Source organism: Talpa europaea, assembly GCF_964194135.1.
Source record: "Talpa europaea genome assembly, chromosome: 11".
In the NCBI taxonomy this organism is placed as follows: Eukaryota; Metazoa; Chordata; class Mammalia; order Eulipotyphla; family Talpidae; genus Talpa; species Talpa europaea.
Window position 1 is genome coordinate 34,045,338 of NC_140078.1, and position 19,380 is coordinate 34,064,717.

General features: G+C 39.0%; 1 protein-coding gene across 1 annotated transcript; it reads left to right on the plus strand.

Moving 5' to 3' along the window:
• Window positions 1-1,283: 1,283 nt before the first annotated feature.
• On the plus strand, window positions 1,284-16,053 carry MGME1 (mitochondrial genome maintenance exonuclease 1; the record flags this gene model as incomplete). Its single annotated transcript, XM_084246936.1, has 4 exons — window positions 1,284-1,815; window positions 5,608-5,827; window positions 15,090-15,222; window positions 15,892-16,053. The coding sequence occupies exons 1-4, from the start codon at window positions 1,302-1,304 to the stop codon at window positions 16,051-16,053; spliced, it is 1,029 nt and encodes a 342-aa protein (XP_084103062.1). The 5' UTR covers window positions 1,284-1,301.
• Window positions 16,054-19,380: the final 3,327 nt, after the last annotated feature.

A 19,380-nucleotide genomic window follows, 5' to 3' on the forward strand; every position in this document is an offset into this window, starting at 1 on the left:
GGCTGGGCCGCCGCCGTCGGGGCGCCTCTTAGGGGCGGCCGCGGCCCCGCCTCCAGTGGCCTCCCTGCCCGATGGCGGCAGGAGGCCGCGGGACTCCGCCACCATCCCAGCAGCCCCGGGAAAGGCGAGCGGCGCGCCACGTGCTCCCCTAGAGTGGCCTCCCCCGTCCCCGCTGCCGTCCATGTTGGAGCCGGGCAAAGAAGCTACGCGGGGCCTACCCTTGCTCGGCGCCACGCGGGAAACGCCGACCGCAGGACCGCGACGCTGAGAGCACTAACAGACACCCTCCCAGCGCAGCGCGTCTCAAGAAAGAGCGCGGGCTCGTGCGGGGGGATTTATTATTCAGCCCGAGTCCAAGATGGCGGAGATGGGTGACGTAAGCAAGATATCGTGAGAGCAAAAGGGGGCATTCCAGGGAGCGGGGCTTCCGCCTGAGGGAAAGAATTCTACTGATTGCGTGTCAGCGGGGTGAACCACAGGCTAGGGGCGGTGCCAGAGCCCTGCAGGGCATGCTGGGATTGCTTGCCTGGGGCGGGGTCTAACTCAAGACCAAAGCGCGGGACCCACGAAAGTACGGGTCGCGAGAGGTTTTGGCGCCCTGGAAGTTAAGCGAATCGTGCTGGTTCCGAGGTACCTAACCCTGCCGTGAGCTGGGCTTCTCTTTAAGCCGTTGGTTCCATAATCCTAAATCCCACCCGAGGGGCCACAGTCTTGCTGCCTCCACTTAAAGTGGGGAACTGGGGGCCGCCTTCTGGGGACCACCATGGTGGGCTCTGCAGACTGTCGCGTATCTGCTCGAACTAAATTTAGCACGGTTTCCCGCTCTGTAAAACGGGGTCACGGTATTACCCACTTTAGAGATTGTGGGTGTTAAATGAGAACTGCCCACACAGAATACTTAGCAAAGAACCTGGTGTTCAGGCGTCCGTGAGCAATTGTTAACTATGGCTGCCCACACCGCTATGGCGCCAGCGTTCAGTGTTTAGACTCACACAGGCCTAGTTGACTTCACAGGCGTCGCATTTCTTAAGCCTGCCCACTGTTTTGCATTTTAATAAGTGTTGGTCCTCCTGGTATGAATGAGTCTTTGTAAATAGCTTTGTTCAAACATGTCGATAAAGCCTTTTGAATACAATTTTAATGATCTATGTAATACTCATGCAGCTTTCACAAAGATGGTTCAAATTTTTAACACGTTTGGTATCTAACACCACTTTTCTCTTCAACAGGAATGCAAAAGTTAAAATAGGGGTTCGACATTGCAAGTAGAGAAGAGGGAAGTGAAAGAAAACTCTATAAAGATGAAGACATTTCAGACCATCTGCAGGCAACTCACAAGGTCAAAGGGTTTTTTTGTAGACCCGGACTCGCGGGTGGGTTTCACAACTTCCTCTTGCTTATGTGACCGGAAAAAAAAAGTGAACCCTTATGAAGACGTGAATCAAGAAAAATATTCTAATTTAGTAAGGTCTGTCGTGTCGTTCAGAAGCCCTGCTCAAACTCCAGAATCATTGTTTGATGAAGATGCTTTACTCTATGGACCAGTGAGTAAGGGTAGGCCCCCAAAACAAGATGAGGAAGAAAGTGCTCCACGGAACTGGTTTTCTCTCTTCAATCCAGAGAGATGCATAAAACCAAATGCAACATGTGATCCTAAAATTCCTTTGAAAATTCCTTTGCAAAGAAATATGATACCAAGTGTGACCCGGATCCTTCAGCAGACTATGACATCAGAACAGATTTTCTATTTGGAGAGGTGGAAACAGCGAATGATTCTGGAACTGGGAGAGGATGGCTTTGCAGAATATACTAAAAGTAACTTTCTTAATCCTGGTTCTATATGATAACTGTTTTCTAGAATATAGAGTAGTGTCAAATGAATTTCTTTTTTAATCTTGACTAGTAAGGAACTCCTTTTAGTGATAATTAGCATTAAATAGCACATGTGTGTTAACTCAAGCTTTATTACAAATATGAAGCATGTAATCTCCATTTCACATATGAAAGTGGTGCAGAGATATAATTATTTTGACTAAATTATGCATTAATTTTATGGATTTTTTTCAAAGATTTATTTATACATACAAGAACCGGGGTACAGGCCAGATCTATGGGAGGATGAGAGGATTCACCAGAGACAGAGCAGAGAACAGAACAGGCAGACTGACCAAATTACACTGCTGTGGGGAGCAGCAGGGTGAGACAGGAGAGGTCTGCGGTGCCATGTGGATGTCTCCCCTGCTGACCAGGATCCAACCCACACTGCAGAGGCTGCAGACACCTTCACAGCGCTGTGCTCAACTGCCTGTGCCACCAGGGAGGCCCTAAGTTTATGTTTTTATAAGCTACCAACTCAAGTATTAGAATTGTCTTCTTTGATTATGGGAAAGTCAGCCACCTCATTAAAAAAATTCTTGTTTGCTGGGCATTCTATTCAGAATCTAGTCAATAAATCCCTTGCTCTACTTAATATCATATACTGGTAAACTTAAAGATTCTGGCAATAAAGCCAAAACACATAATCTGTGTTTTGTTTAAGTTGAGTTTTACATTGATCATTCCTCACTTCCCAGAGAACAACTACTTGTATCCATAGTGGAACACAAGCACTCTTGTTTTTAATTTAAAGTGTAATATACTTACTAGAGACATCTCAGGAAATACAGTGTGTAGCATATTGAACATGTGGACATGTATTCTGAAGAAAAATACTAAGTATTTATATAGGTGGCACTTTGTGTGGCAAACATGATCAAGGTTCTAGCCCCTTAGAACTTTCAGAGGCAAGGAATATTTACAGGGGCTCACTGCCTTGTTAAGCCAGTCTTAGTAACAGCCACCAAACTTAGTCTTTGCTTTCCAAACAAGCAACATTTTTTTTGTCTTTAATGGCATTTTAAGTTTTTTATTTATACCACTAGGATTTAGAATTAATGTTTCCTCATGAGCATTTATTTTTATTTCCCTAAACAATGACTGTTAAAGAAGGTGTGAATCCTGAAATCACTGATAAGAAACTTAAAGGCAGAAAACTGTTGGGACATGTGGGAACATAGGTTTGTAGGTTTTGGGCACTACGAAAAGAAGTGCTTAGGAGGCCCCCTTAATAAAAGAGAAATTTCTCTTTGGAATGTGATCGAGCCTCACTGTCCCAGGCAGAGAAAATTATGATGGCTTTCCAGAGTCAAGTTTGTTGATCTGTAGTACTACTATGATGTGTTTCTCAATCTCAGGCTCAATCTTAAAAAATAGGAAGAACCTTTTTTAAATGAGATTACTGTCATATTATTCCCCCCTCCACCCTTCAGCCAAAAAAAAAAGGGAAGAAAGAAAAAGCATGTCATAGCTCACTAAATTGAATAATGGGTCAGGAGTTTTTAATTCCTTTCTGCCTAGTCTGGGCAAAGACCAGAGCTTACATTCTCAGACACTTGGTCAGTTTCCCAAGCATCTGTTTACCTTTTGAGCATTGCTGAGGATAAAACTTTCTGACTTACTCTGATTTATAATGATCACAGTGGAAAGGGCAGAGGTTTATTTTTTCAGTTTTTTGATTTCTCCAGTTCTATCAACCCCAATATTAGAGACTCAGGAATTTTTTTTAATGTGCTTTATATATGGGGAGTTGAAAACATTTCACCTTCATTCCTTTAATGCTATCTGTAATAAGTCTTGAATCTTCTAAAATTTATTTTGACAAATTGAATCTATTTTATGTTCTCAGCCTTGCTATCTAGGGACTCCCGTAATCTAGATTCCCATGTCCTTGGCCTGTTATATGTAAGAAACCTTGGGGGAGGGGGGGAGTGCAGTGGGGTATGAGTTGTCTGTTTGCTTGACAGTTGTCTATTTGCTTGACAAAGCTTTTTTTTTCCTGTTTTTAATATGTTTGTGATCTGCTTCATTACAGCAGTCTATACTTCTTTTCCCTAAGTTTTAATTCCATCAGTCTGAAATTTCTTGTAGTCTTGTCATGAGTTCAAGTAAATTTGGAGTAGTATTGTAGCCGGAAAATGCTGGAGTCTGCTGCCTGTCACTGCTGGACACCAATTGAACAGAGACAGCAATTGAATCTGTAATGTGCACACTTTTTAATGTCAGAAAGCTACAACCTGAGAGAACCGGGGTTATTTTACCCCCAAAACCTGTTGTGGCATCTCAAGCTGGCCTTTTTCTAGTGAGCTAAACAAAGACAGCCATAAGTGACCCTCCTACACAACAGCCTATCGTGGTTGGTGTCCTGATCATCATCATGCCCCAGTTTGTTGTTGCCTTATTGGTCACCTTGACTCAGGTATATCCTATTTTCCTGGGCCTGCGAAAAACATCCTATTTTTCTGATGGCGTCAATGTCCAGGCATAGTTGGAGTAGGACTCTCAGTTCAAAACAAGAGTTTTAGTGCAAAGAAAACATTAATCACATGGCATTTTCATGTAGCCAATGCTAGGCTATGAGTGTATGTGTGCAGATTCCTATACTAGGTATGATGCCCTTTCTTCCCTTCCTCCCTAGCCCCTATCAGTATAACTTAGTTCCTCAGTTGAATTTCATTTCATTCTCCAAGTGATTTCCAGGAAGAGAGACTTTTCAAAATCTTTGTAAAAAATACTTAGCAAATGTAATGGGGCTTGATAATAACTCATTAGATGAGATTGTTTTCTTCATTTTCTGTATCTGTCTCCAAGCATGTCTATTTCCTGCTGTATTCCTGTATGTCTAAATAATGGTCTCATTTGCCCCCATTGCTCTGCTTTGTGGTAGACAGGAATGAACATATACTTTGGGGGCAGTCTCCTTGTTTTGCTTTGGGCAAATTAACGGCCTGTCTAGGCCTCATTCATTGAATTGGGGTAATGATCCTTATCTTGCGGAGTTATTGTGTTTGAAAGTTAATATTTGAAAGTGCAGGCCACTGCTTAACATGACACTGCACCTTTTTTCCTCTTTCTTACCAAGAGTTAAGTGAATGTTTTTGAGTATTTCTTGGATTTGTTGAATGTTTTTTTCTTTTCTTAAAAAGTATATGAGGACAGAACAACTGTCTTATACTTTTCCTGCTCTTAAAAAAAAAAGTGCAGAACTTTTTTCCTCTCATCGTTCTTTATGTTCCACAACATCCAATTCCTTGTTTTCCATTTGTTGGCACCTTGATTCTCATTTTTTTCCAGTCACTAAACCTGTTAGTAGAAAGATTCTCTCACCTATGTTCATAATTAAATTTTGCTTGTAAAAAGAACTGCAATTCCCTTTTAAACTTCCAATAATTATTTGTTAAAACCAAAGTTAATCAACTTGTTATTCCTCAGCACCTTAAGTTAGATGTGGTCCTTTAGTAGTACCAGATGGTCAATTCTAGCTCTGGTCTAAGTCTAGAAATACATCATTTGTATCTATTGTATTGTCTAAATTTTTCTGATTCTTTTGGTTTTCAAAGTGCACTCTTAGGTTTCATAAGAGGCTGAAATATCATAGATACTTGGCACTTAAAGGTAACTTGTGTAATTTTTACATTTATTCATAGTTTTTTAGAGTTTTTTGTATTAGCTTTAGATTTTCTTTTTTGTGTTTTTTTCTTTTTTTTTCATTTTCTCCTTATTTCCCTTCAGACATATTTTTGCAAGGGAAACTGTTCCATGAAGCCTTGGAAAACATACTTTCACCCCAGGGAGACCTAAAAACGAGAGATGAAAATCTCCTTGAACTTGGCTACGTTAAAAGTATTCAGCATGTTCTAAATGATGTCAGTGGAGTGCAAGCTCTTGAAAGTGCTGTTCAGCACGACACCTTAAAGTATGTAGGTCTACTGGATTGTGTGGCTGAATATCGGTAAGTATTGGTTTGTTTTCACCAAAGTGTGGAGTTAAAATTAATGAAGGGTAATACAGATGGTCTTGTCAAACCCTACTTTTTCTCCTTAACACCTGCTTCAAGGTGCTGCCTCTGTGAAATCAAAACTCATGTGATAGCTGAAAGGCTTGGTTTGGTACAGAAGACAAGGATGAACACATAAACCTTGTAAATCATTGTTCTTAAATGAAAGTATTTCAGTGTCACTAGGATGACCATTTTCCAGTATATTCCTCCTCCCTTCCCCCCAACCATAAGATCCAATCTGATTACTACATTTTCTTTCCGTTTCCTGACAAATATCAACACAATCTATTGACCCTGAAAATAAACTTTTCCTGGCTTCTTGGCTATCCTGACATGGATAGGAACTGAGTTTACTGGCGTTTCCTGTGGTTTTTACTTTTTATGTTTTTTTAAAGAATTATTAGTTTATTGTAAGATTTTTATATTTATTTTGTGTAGAAGAGCTGGGGTGTAGGCCAGAGGAGCAGGGGGTGAGAGGATTCACCAGAGACAGAATGGGGAGCAGAAGAGGCAGATCTACCGAAATACCCTGCTAAGGGGAGGAGCAGGCAAAACAGGAGAGGTCTGCTGCGACATGTGGGTTAGCTCCCTGGCCAGGGATTGAACTCTGGCCATCACAGTGGGCCTTCATGGTGGTAGTGTGGAGATTTAACCCCTAGGCTACCAGGGAGGCCTTCTGTAGTTTTTAAATTGCTGCGGTAACTATTTTTTCCCATTTACTCTAAATTCCAAAGGTAGATATAATCTGCAGATAATCCTTTTTAAAAAATCATGTAAGTAATACAATAGGATAAGGGGGAAATCTGGCACTTAGAACCTGTTAAAATTTAAATTAAAACATAAATTCACAAAATATTCATTAGTCTGGAAACTCTTTAGACTTCCTAACAGTTTTGTGATGTAAGTGTTGCCTCATATCTGACAAGAGCCCTGTTTGCACAGAAATATAATAAGCTAATTTTGGCTGCCTTTTTGATTAACTAAGGGAGCCATACAATCAGTTCTGTCTAAGGCCTACAAGAAGTTCCTGCACTTTTCAAAGGGCTTAAAAAATAGGCCAATAGTACTGCTGTTTTTTGCTCTTTGAATCAAGAGCATCAGCTTTAAAAATATGAACAATGGACACTTGAAACTAAGGTTCTAGAAATTTAAAATGAATCTTTAATCAGTAATATTGTACTTGGTTAATTCAAGCTATCATCAGTAAGGCTCTACTCTTACTCCTTTTTTTTGCTACTTATTTCCCCCACTTTTTTTTTTTTTTAAGTTCTAATATGGTTAACCCATGTGATAGAATTTACCATAAAATTCATCAAGTGTACTGTTCCATGGTAGTAAATACATTCATATTGTACACCTATCATCATCCATCTCCAGGATACTTTTCATCTTATAAAACCGAAACCTTATAGCCATGAAATGGAACTCCCCCCACCCAACCAATTTATGTTACTACTAACAATGCATTGCTGTTCCTCTTCCTCTGAATCCTCCCCAGCATTTGTTGTTGGGTGTCTTTTTAATATGTGCCATTCTCACAGTTCTGAGATAATGTCTTAACTGTGGTTTAGGTCTGCATCTCCTTTATAAAAATATGCCAAGTGATTGTATTTACAAAACAGCCCAAAGGTAAACCAACAGTCAGTGCATACTTCATTCACATCCTTAGTGACAGAAGGTATTCTAATACCACAGAACAGAATAAGAATACTGGCTAGCTTCAACAACAACTGTTATTTATATACTAGAGTCACATAAGTTACACCAGAATGGACAAACATTGCCCAAATAAAATTCTATTAAAACTGAAACAGGGGCCTCCCTGGTGGTGCAATGGGTTAAGCACCATACTATGAAGCTATCTGAAGCCTCTGCAACATGAGTTTGATCCCTGGTCAGCCAAGGAGCTACCCACATGGTGCGGCAGACCTCTCCTGTCTTGCCCACTGCTCCCCTCAGCAGTGTATTTCAGTCAGTCTGCCTGTTCTGCTCCCCACTCTGTCTCTGGTGAATCCTCTCACCTCTCACATCTCTGGCCTGTGCACCAACTCTTGTATGCATAAATAAATAAATCTTTAGGGAAAAAAAGCTGAGACAGATACAAATCTTTTCGAGCCCCATCTATGTGTGTTTGAAATATGTGAACTTTTTTTCCAATTTAACTAGTCTTAAACTTCAGTTTTAAAAAAATTCTGAAGGAAAATATAGAAGAAATCAATACAATAGCAGTTAAATTAGATAAGGGAAACAAACAAAGTTATAAGTAAAATGAATCAAAGAAAACCAAAACGAGAACTAAAAAACTCGTTTGTTACCTGTTGGAAATAGGCCTACACTAGGAATTAGGTAAAATATACAATTATTTTGTCTTTGAAAGACATTTTTACTGAAGTCATGTAAGTTTCACCTGTGCATCATAATAAATCAACATCTGTATAGCCTACATTAGATTCACCACTGAAAGCCCAATTCTACCCTTTATTACACAGTTAACCTGATACCTGATATATCCACTCCTCTACCCCTTTCCTTTTTGGTAACCACTGATTTGGCTTTAGAGTCTAAGTTTATTTACATTAATTTTCAAGTAAATTATTTTCTGTCATTCTAACATTCTTTTCATCAGTATACTGTTGAACTGATCAAAAGCTCTGCTCAATGTATTTTCTTAAAATGGCAGCATACACTGCTGCTTCCTGCAAAACTGTCACTCAAATGACTGTGAATGAAAGGAAATAAAAAGCAGAGCATTAACATACTAAGGAGAAATAAAAGGAGTTAGAAAATTCATTCTTTAGCTCTTTTAATCTGCTAGTCAGCTTACTAACACAGCATAGTTTCCTTCTAGGAAGACCCTATGGAGTACGAATGTAGTCAAGAAGGGGCTGTGTCGGCTCCAGGGCTGCGTTCAGAAGTTGCTCATTCATTTTTCCTTCAGCTGTTTTGTAATCCCCAGAATCAAAATATTTTTGTCCTTCCTGCAGTCGTTTCCTTACAAAATCTGAATCTTCAGGGTTTTGTCCCATATGTGAATATTTTGCTTTTAATTCTGCTTCTTCGGTTTTCTCTGATCTAGTCGTTTTAATGTCCACAGTAGAGTTACTTCAGGCAGCCAGTTTGGGAGTGTTTTGCCTTCAGAGTGGAGATGGAGTTGCATAATCAGCTCTCTGCACTAGGCGCTGTGGGGCTCCAAATGATCTTTGTGTGTGGACTTTGTGTCCTACTGCTTGATTGAATTAGTTCTACTGATTGTTTTTTATGTTTGTGGTTTTTTTTTGTAGATCCTTTAGGGTTCTCAACATATAAGAGCTTATCACCTACAAACAGAGATCATTTTACTTCTTTCCACTTTGAATACTTTTTTCTTTCTTTCTTTTGCTTACTTGCTCTTTGCTAAAATATCCTGTACTCTGCTCAATAGAAATAGTGAAAGCAGACAGTTTTGTCTTGTTTCTGACCTTAGAGAAAAATCTTCCAGTCTTTCACCATTGAGTATGATAATTGTTGTGGGTTTTTCATATGAATTTTATAATGTTATGTTGAGGTACTTTATTTCTGTTCCAAGTTCATGGAGTTTTATCATACTTTTTTCTGTACCAATTGAGATGATTATGTGTCTTCATTCTGTTAATATAGTACGTTTCTTTGATTTGACGTTTTGTATGTATTCTGGGAAAGAATGTGGTGTAGTCTGTGGGTGCAGAGGTGAAAGAATTCATGAGAGACAGAGTGGAGAACAGATAAGGCAGATTTATTGAAATACACTGCTAGGAGAAGCAGTGGGTGAGGCGGGAGAGTTCTATGCATGAAGGACGATTTGAGGGTCGCTTTTATACTTTGTTTTCATGGACTTTCTAGTTTGAGGCACCAGTTTGCAACAGTTATCTGCTGAGGTATCTGGTCTTGGGCACTGGCCTTTGACACAGAATCACATTCTGGCTTCTGCATTCCTGGAGCTGGGCTGGTTTTCTGTTCCCAGGCAACCTTATCAATTCCCTTATCTGCTGGGCCAGGAGTGTGGGCTTAGTTTTTATTTTTTTATTTTTATTTTTTTAAATAATAAATTTTATTTTTATATTCCTCATACAGTTGCAACCCCCCCCATTCTGACCCCAATCCCTCCCCTCCCGCCCCCCACCCCCCAAAAAGTGTCTCTGGTTCATAGTTTTTTGTTGATTTTGATTTTCACTTTCTTATAGTTATTCATTTTCCTGGTCCCTTATTTAAGTTTTCTAGATTCCTGCTATGAGTGAGACCATCTGGTATTTTTCTTTTTCTTTCTGGCTTATTTCGCTGAGCATGATCCCTTTCAGCCCCATCCATGTTGCTGCAAATTGCATGTGTTTATCTTTTTTGAATGCTGAGTAATAATCCATGGTATATATGTACCACATCTTCTTGATCCAGTCATCTATTTTTGGGCATTTGGGCTGTTTCCAAAGCTTAGCTATTGTAAATAGTGCTGCTATAAACATAGGGGTGCAGGTGCTCTTTGGAATTGATGTTTCTGTGTCCTTTGGGTAAATACCTAGGAGTGGAATTGCTGGATCATATAGAAGCTCTATGTTTAGTAGGTCCAGAAATCTCCACACAGCTCTCCATAGTGGTTGGACCAGTTTGCACTCCCACCAACAGTACAGGAGAGTTCCTTTTTCTCCACATCCTCGCCAGTTTTTAATAATATGTGCCTTTCTCACTGGTGTAAGATGGTATCTCATGGTAGTTTTGATTTGCATTTCCCTGATTACAAGTAATGTTGAACATTTTTTCATATGCCTGTTGGCCATTTGCATTTCCTCTTCAGAGAAGTTTCTTTTTAGCTCTTCTGCCCATTTTTTGACTGGATTATTTTCTTTGTTTGTGCTGAGTCTCATCAGCTCTTTGCAGATTTTTGTGATCAGTCCTTTATCATTAGTGTTGTGTGCAAAAATGTTCTCCCAGTTGGTGGGGTTTCTCTTTGTTTTTGTTATTGTCTCTTTTGCTGTGCAGAAGCTCTTTAATTTGATGTAGTCCCAGCTGTTTATCTTTGCCTTCATAATCACTGCTTTGGGTGATGTGTCTGTAAAGATGTCTTTGATTTGAATATCACATAGTGTTTTGCCTATATTTCCTTCTATGTATTTTATGGTTTCAGGTCTTATGTCTAGTTCTTTAATCCATTTTGAGTAGATTTTTGTGTATGGTGTGAGGTAGTGGTCAAGCTTCATTCTTTTGCATGTAGCGACCCAGTTTTCCCAGCACCATTTATTGAACAAACTTTCTTTGCTCCAATGCATAGTCTTTGCTCCTTTGTCAAAGATTAGTTGATCATAAATCTGTGGGTTTATTTCTGGATTTTCTATTTGATTCCATTGGTCTGTATGTCTGTTCTTATTCCAATACCATGCAGTTTTGATGATTATGGCTTTGTAGTATAGTTTGAAGTCTGGGAGTGTGATGCCTCCATTCCCTTCCCTTCTTTTTTTTTTTCAGGAGAGCTTTGGCTATTTGGGGTTTTTTGTGATTCCATATGAATTTCATCAATAATTGTTCTATTTCTTTGAAGAATGACATTGAAATTTTGATTGGAATAGCATTGAATCTGTATATTGCTTTTGGTAGGATGGCCATTTTAATAATGTTTATTCTTCCAATCCATGAGCAGGGGATGTCTTTCCATTTCTTTGTGTCTTCTTCTATTTCTTTTAACAGTGTTTTATAGTTTTCTTTGTATAGGTCCTTTACCTCTTTTGTTAGAGTTTTTAACCTTATTAAATTGTACCTGGATAGTCTGTTCAGCCATCCTTGCATTACAGGAGTAAATCCCAGTTGGTCATGTATATAATCCTTTAAATATGCTGGTGAATGTGGTTTGCTGGTATTTTGTTGAAGTTTTTGTATCAATGTTCATAAAGGATATTGGTCTATAGTTTTCTTGTGGTGTCTGGGTTTGGCTTTGTTATCAAGGTAAAGCTGGATTCATTGAATTGAGTCTTGAAGACCTAACATACTTTTCAGTTTTTGTTGAAAAACATCAAGAAGACTAGTATTAGTTCTTTAAATGTTTGGTAGGACTTACCGCAAAACCGTTACGATCAGGGATATTTATTTACCAGGAGATTTTTCATTACTGATTCAGTCTCTAATTATAGATATATTCCCTTATTCTTTTTCCTTTCGTTTCTAACAATGTGTCCTTTGTGTCTGGGTTATCTGACTTGTTTGCATAGCTTTTCTTTATACCTTTTATCCTTTTTATTTGTGTGTGATTGGTAATAATGTCCCCAAATTTCATTTCTGATTTTTGTAATTCGAGTCATTTCTTTTTTTCTAAGTTCATCTAGCTAAATGTCAATTTTGTTGGTCTTTTCAAAGAACCGACCTTCAATTGAATTGATTATTTTTTTCCCTATCATTTTTCTATTTATCTCTGCTCTAATTTTTGTTTCCTTCCTTCTGCAAGCTTTGGGTTTATTTCTTCATTTTCTTGTTCCTTAAATAGAATGAGTACATTGTTTTTTCTTGTTATTAACATTAAGCATTTATAGCTGTAAATTAACACTGCTTTCATAACTGTAGGTATGGTGTGTTTTCATTTTCACTTATTTCTAAGTACTTTCAACTTCCCCTTATGACTTTTTTGGTTAGTTAAGAGTATGTTGTCAAATATCCACAATTTTCATATTTTCCAGTTTTACTGCTGATACTGATTTCACTTCATCCCATTGTGATAAGATGCTTTGTAGTATCTTAGATCTATCTTTAAAAATGTATTGAGGCAGACCTCTCCTGCCGCCCGCTGCTCCCCTCAGCAGTGTACTTCGGTCCTTCTGCCTGTTCTGCTCCCCGCTCTGGCGAGTTCTCTCACCCTCCTGCGCTTCTGGCTGTACCCAGTGCTTGTATAAATAAATAAATCTTAAAAAAAAAAAATGTATTGATACTTATAGACACTTAAAAAATGTATTCTGTTGTTGGGTGGCATGTTCTGTATGTCTATTATATCTTGTTAGTTTTTTGTGTTTTTTTAAGTTCTCTATTTCCTTACTTCTATCTGAAGTTCTCTCCTTTTTTTCCAATAGGGTATGAAGTCTGCAACTATTACTATAGAACTATATTTCTCCCTTCAGTCTTGTCAGTTTTTGTTTCAGATATTTTTCTTCCTGTTACTAGGTACATAAATGTTTATAATTGTATCTTTTTGCTGCATTTAGCTGTATTAATATATAACGTCTTTATTTGTCATTGTCATCTTATATTTAAACTCTGTTTTATCTGTTACTAAAACTACCACTTCTCTCTATTATTTGTATGGAATATCTTTTTCTGTTCTTTGCCTTTAAATCTGTTTGCCTCTTTGACTATACAATTTCCTATAGACAGTATATAGTTGGATCATGTATTTCTATCCATTTTGTCATTCTCTGTCTTTTGGGTGGGAAGCTTAACAGATTTACATTTAAAGTGATTACTGATTAGGAGGTACTTCTGTGATTTTTCTTAATTCAGGAAAGAGAATTAAGATTGGTAATCCCCTGGGGCTATTAGGACCTTCTCTCCAGTTGCATAGATTCTCAAACTATGGGATATTACTAGTTATAAAGAAAATAAAATTACTGCTAGACCCGCACTGTTCAATAAAGTGACCACCAGCCATATACAGCCATTAAGCACTTGAATGTGACTGGTCAAAACTGACACATACAGTATAAATAAATATATAAACTAGATTTCAATGACTTAGTATAAATAAGAACATAAAATATCCCAGGAGCAACATTTTTATATTGATTATATACTGAAATGATAGTTTGGTTCCGCTGGGTTAAAGTATTTAAACTTCACATTTCTATATTTTGACGTGACTACTAGAAAAATTAAAATGGCATAGGTAGTTCACATTTCTTTTAGACACTGCTGCTCTAGACTGATTTTATAAATATATTGCATAAGATGGAACTCTAGAGCTACGGTGTACATACTTTGTACAAAATTTTATTCTTGTGGCTCCCCGGTGGCGCAGCGGTTGAGCTCTGGGCTGTGTAGCTGCCCACAGCCTCTGCGACATGGTGCACAGACCTCTCCTGCCGTGCGCACTGCTCCCCTCAGCAGTGTCCTCTGTCTGTCTGCCTGTTCTGCTCCCCACTCTGGCTCTGGTGAATTCTCTCACCCTCCTGCGCTTCTGACTGTACCCAGTGCTTGTATAAATAAATAAATAAAAATCTTAAAAAAAAAAATATCTTACTCTCACCCCTGATTTTGAAATTGAAGTCATGAAATACAGATTGAACAAAGGAGCCCTTTGAAAGTCCTTAGTTATCAGTCCACTCATCCTGCAATCTTTTTAATACCTGCTATTGTCAAGTATTAAATACCACCAGGAAAAAACTCTCCAGCTGAGAAAACAAAGTTTTATTGTTTCAAGCCACTTAAGTTTTGGAGTTATTATACACTAATGGGATAACTGAAACAAGTATTTTGAAAATAATTGTTGACTGAACAATGAATGAATTATAGGGAAAAAAATTCCCACCAGGAAGGAGAGAATGGAGAGGAATGCAGTGGTAACTTGATGTAACCTTCCTTCCCTAAACAATGGCAAGATTTTTTAAATTTTCTTAAAAGCCCTAATAGTAAGGCACCCTTACCAAGTGCATAAGCCTTTAGAGCAGGAACCAGTTCTCTTTATTTGTATTTTTGCATACGGTTGATGCCTTGTAAATGCAGATGGATTTGAACCTCAGCTTTGTTTGCTGAGCAGCTTCTGTGGCATCATGATACTTAGTCCTTCATGATGGAGACATTGCTCCTGCTCTATAGTGATTCATTCTGATAGACTCTTAGAGCAAAATCAGCTAAGATAACGATAGATATAGTTTCAATTCTCCTGTCAACTGTTAAAGGAAAAATTATCCAAAGGTATCTCAAGAAAGTAGAACCTTCAAATGGAAGTTTCCCAACACTCCCACATAGGCCTGAACCTGTAGCTCTAGTGAGTGTATTTTCAATTGTTCCCCTCATTACAGAACTAAATAAAGAGCTCACAGGAAATAGAACATCACACTTCACTAATATTAAGAAGGTAGGCTCAGGGGAGCTTGTCTTTTTGTAAAGTGGATAATAGAAGCAACTATCATTGGGTCACAGTCGTAAACAGTATGTAAAACTCTTACTAAGAGGTTTAACCTAGTAGTTTTTATTTGAACTATTACAAAAACTGCCTTTGGTTTCCCTTTAGGGGCAAGCTATGTGTGATTGATTGGAAGACATCGGAGAAACCAAAACCACATATCCGAAATACTTTTGACAATCCATTGCAAGTTGTGGCATACATTGGTGCCATAAATCATGATGCCAACTATAGCTTTCAGGTAAGGACACTGAGACTCAATTAAAACTTTTTGTGTAGGCAATTGAGGATGACTTTATTTTTTAATTATTTCTTTAGCGTAGAAGAACTGAGGTGTAGGCCAGAGGTTCACAGGGTGAGAGGATTCACCAGAGGCAGAGTAGGGAGTACAACAGGCAGGTTTACCGAAATACACTGCTAAGGGGAGCAATGGGCGAGACAGGAGAGGTCTGCTGCAACATATGTGGGTTAGCTCCCTGGCCGGGAATCAAACTCAGGCCGTAGTGGTGACAGCACTAACACTTAACCCCTGGGCCACAGGGAGGCCCCTACTTACTTAAAGCTTTGCTAGATGCTTATTTAGAGCTACTTAACTCCTTATGGTTTGGATTATTTGTCTCCACTGCTTACTCTGTTCCTTGGTCTTCTACCATGTTAAAAAACACTATTCCTCTCCCTTGGCCTTTTTTGGGTTGTTAATAGTTCTTTAATGATCACAATCCATTCTTCAATGCCTTATCTGTCTTCTTTGTGTTATATGTATGCTGGTACACTCTTTTATCAACCCATCTTAGAAACTCAGGAGATATTAGAGTTGATTGTTCTTGGTTTGCCCTAGAGTAAGAAGGAAATGAACCTAAACTCTGGTTCTACTGCAGAAATACTAGAGTTTGCCTGTGTTTCTTCCTAGGTTCAGTGTGGCTTAATTGTAGTGGCCTATAAAGATGGATCCCCTGCCCACCCACATTTCATGGATGCAGAGCTCTGTTCCCAGTACTGGGCAAAGTGGCTTCTTCGACTAGAGGAATATAGAAAGAAGGAAAAGAACAAGAATATTCAAAACCCAGATTAGGACTCTGGTTACTGTCTGGGAACATTCAGTACTTTCTCGGTTTGAGAGAATAGTTCATTTGCTTAGTTTATTAAAACTGAAGATGTCACAAGATCTGACATTTTCTGTTAACACAAATGGGACTATTATTTTTTTCTTAATTTACTGCAACAAAAAAGCCAGAAAAAGTTTATTTTTAAATAGCTACCCTTCAGCACATGGAAGATAACTATACTACCTCGGATTGTCATTTACCTGAAAAGGGTACAAACAGGATTGGCATGACATTGGTGGTTCTTGGACTCCTCCATAGACCTTTCTGTGTCCTGGGCAGGTTGCCCAGCCTTTGAAATCAGATTGGAGGCAGTGAGGCTTGGTGTGCCAGGCATTCCTCCAGGGTACATCCAGAGATAAGGAGCCAAGATCAAGCCCCCACCCCAGTAAATATGTGGAGGGATTACTCAAATCAACCCACTACGCCTGTTAATGCAGTTTCTTAAAGCCGGTTTTATATGTTGGGATTCTCTCTATATATATTTTATTTGGGGTAATTAGCAGTACCCTTTGGCATGACACCAAATAGTCCCCAGAAATAGCCAAACCTTAGTGTGAAAATTGTAATTGTAACTATATTCTGATTTGAGTCAATGAATCATATACACAGAAAAAAAAATGTCATTTGTAGAATTTTTCAACTATGGGAACAATAATAAAACGGAATGGCTTTTTGTGTTCAATAAATAATAAAAGTTGTCACTAGGTCTAGGAAATATAAATACCCATTATAGCCCTGGGGAAGATGTTGCTGTTTTCTAGAGTGGGTTTACATTTAAGTCATAGTTTGTCTTAAAATAGTAGGGTGTTAACAATCACTTTTTTTTTCACTAGCCATTAAATAAAATACAAGATGTGAGTAATAAGGCTTTTGTTTTTTGTTGCTTTGTAATTAAATTTGTGTGTTCACAGAAACATTAATTCCAAAGGGCACCGGCACCCCTATGTTTATAGCAGCACTATTTACAATAGCTAAGCTATGGAAACAACCCAAATGCCCAAAAATAGATGACCGGATCAAGAAGATGTGGTATATATGCACAATGGAATATTACTCAGCAATCAAAAAAGATAAACACATGCAGTTTGCAGCAACATGGATGGAGCTAGAAGGGATCATGGTCAGCGAAATAAGTCAGAAAGAAAGAAAAATATTGCATGGTCTCACTCATAGCAGGAATTTAGAAAACCTAAATAAGGGATCAGGAAAAAGACTAATTACAAAGTAAAAATCAAAATCAACAAGCAACTAAACCGGAGACACACTATGGGGGTGGGGGGGGTGGCAGGGAGAGGAAGGGTTAGGGTCAAAAAATGAGAGGGAGTGCAATTGTATGGGGAATATAACCGAAATGAAAATGCATACATTGTGCAAAAATGAAAAATATGTAAAAATTATATTAAATTATTTTAAAAAATTTGTGTTCCTAGGATAATTTCATAAACCCGGGAATTATTTAGATTTTGTTTAAATTCAGAATTGTTCTTCGGGCCCAGTAGCTTTGGTACATGTTTCATGTAAATGCGTGCAAGAAGGAGGTGTCTTCAGTAACCACCTGGCGAAGAATATAGGGGAGGAGAGGTTTGAGTGAGACCTTTAATTGACTTGGTAAACTTCTGCATTTTTTTTCAAGAAGCACATATTCCTATAACCTGTAGTTTCCAAAGTCAAACATCAAGTGAGGGAATAAAGTTTGCCACACTGTGCTAACAAGGCTCATCCTAGAGTTTAGGAGACTAGCCTCAGCAAGACTTCATACTATACAGTTGCCTTCTGTGAGTAAAATTGCACCTTGGACTTACCTCTTTGTACCAAGAGTCTCCCAAGCTAACAGTGGTGTGAAGAGTTCATGAAAGACCCTCAGCTTCTGACTAAGGAAGACTTGGTTGGTATGAGAAAAGTAATGTTAAATCAACAAATAAGAGGGTATCCCACTCCTTGGTCTCAACTAAGGGGTGTAAGCCAAGAGTCAGGCCAAGCTGGCTGTATCCACAAGAAGGCTGCCTGAAAACTACTGCCTCTGGCAAATCAGTAACTTCAAAAACAAACTTCAAGGTTTATGAAATCCCTAAAATTCCTAGAAGATAAGTCTCTAATAGGCAGGGTAAAGTTTAACAACCGTCTTTGTTTTCCTCAATCTAGATAATATCAGATACATTAACCAGACCCCTACCCGCGTTTTGTTTCCCTCTACGGAAATACTTGAAGTGATTGTATATAAACCTCACTGAGAAGCTCAGAATTTGGGCAGCTTTCCCAGAGCTGTCTGGAGGCTTGTTTCTGGGCTGAGTCCTCACTTGATTCTTTAATAAATTTTCTTAATTTTGCTTGCTTCAATTTATTTAAGCCAGCAGATGGCACCCCAGATGGGACCTAGGAACTTCGCCTGAGCCCACCTGAAGCATCAAGCAGACCTGATGCCAGGGTACCAGCAAGGGCCCTTTGAGTGCATCTAGCTCCTTGGTGCTCCAGACGTGGTGACTGGTAAGTTCTCCTAGGTCTTGGACCTCCCTCTTGATTGACAAGACAAAAACTTGAGTTTTTAAAGGATTGAATTTCTTCAGAAGTGGACAGAAAATCCCGTAAGCGAGAGCAGAGTAGGGAATTCCAATCTCATGTAGAAATCTGACCTCATTGGCAAAGGCTAAAGGCAAGGAAAGATTGTTGTTTGGCGGTTGTTAACAGGATTTTCTGTCAGAATTGGCAAAGGCAAAAAGGTGTGCTCAGAATTTAAATGACCGACCTGTGAGAGCAGCTTTGTCTCCAGAGAGAAAGAACAAGTGCTCCCTCTGGCCGACATTTTGGTGATTTCTTCTTCATGACTAAAAACCTAGAAGAGGTGCCTGAGACTAATCCTGTAGCATGCATTGGTCTAAAGGGAAAGCATTTTCACATCTTTTTTTTTTTTTTGAAAGATTTATTTATTTATGCATACAAGAACTAGGGTACAGGCCAGAGGTGTGGAGGGGTGAGAGGATTCACCAGAGACAGAGTAGGGAACAGAACAGGCAGATTGACTGAAATACACTGCTGAGGGGAGCAGCGGGCAAGTCAGGAGAGGTCTGCTGTGCCATATGGGTAGCTCCCTGGCCGGGGAAGGAACTCATGCTGCAGAGGCTGCGGATAGCTTCACAGTGCTGTACTTAACCCGTTGCACCACCAGAGAGGCCCCATTTTCACATCTTTGTACTCATCCAAGGTGTGACATAAGGACTGATCCTCTGCATTCTGAACCCCTACATTTGCTTAAATCAAGACACATAAGCCAAAATGGCCCTTGGGTTAACTACACC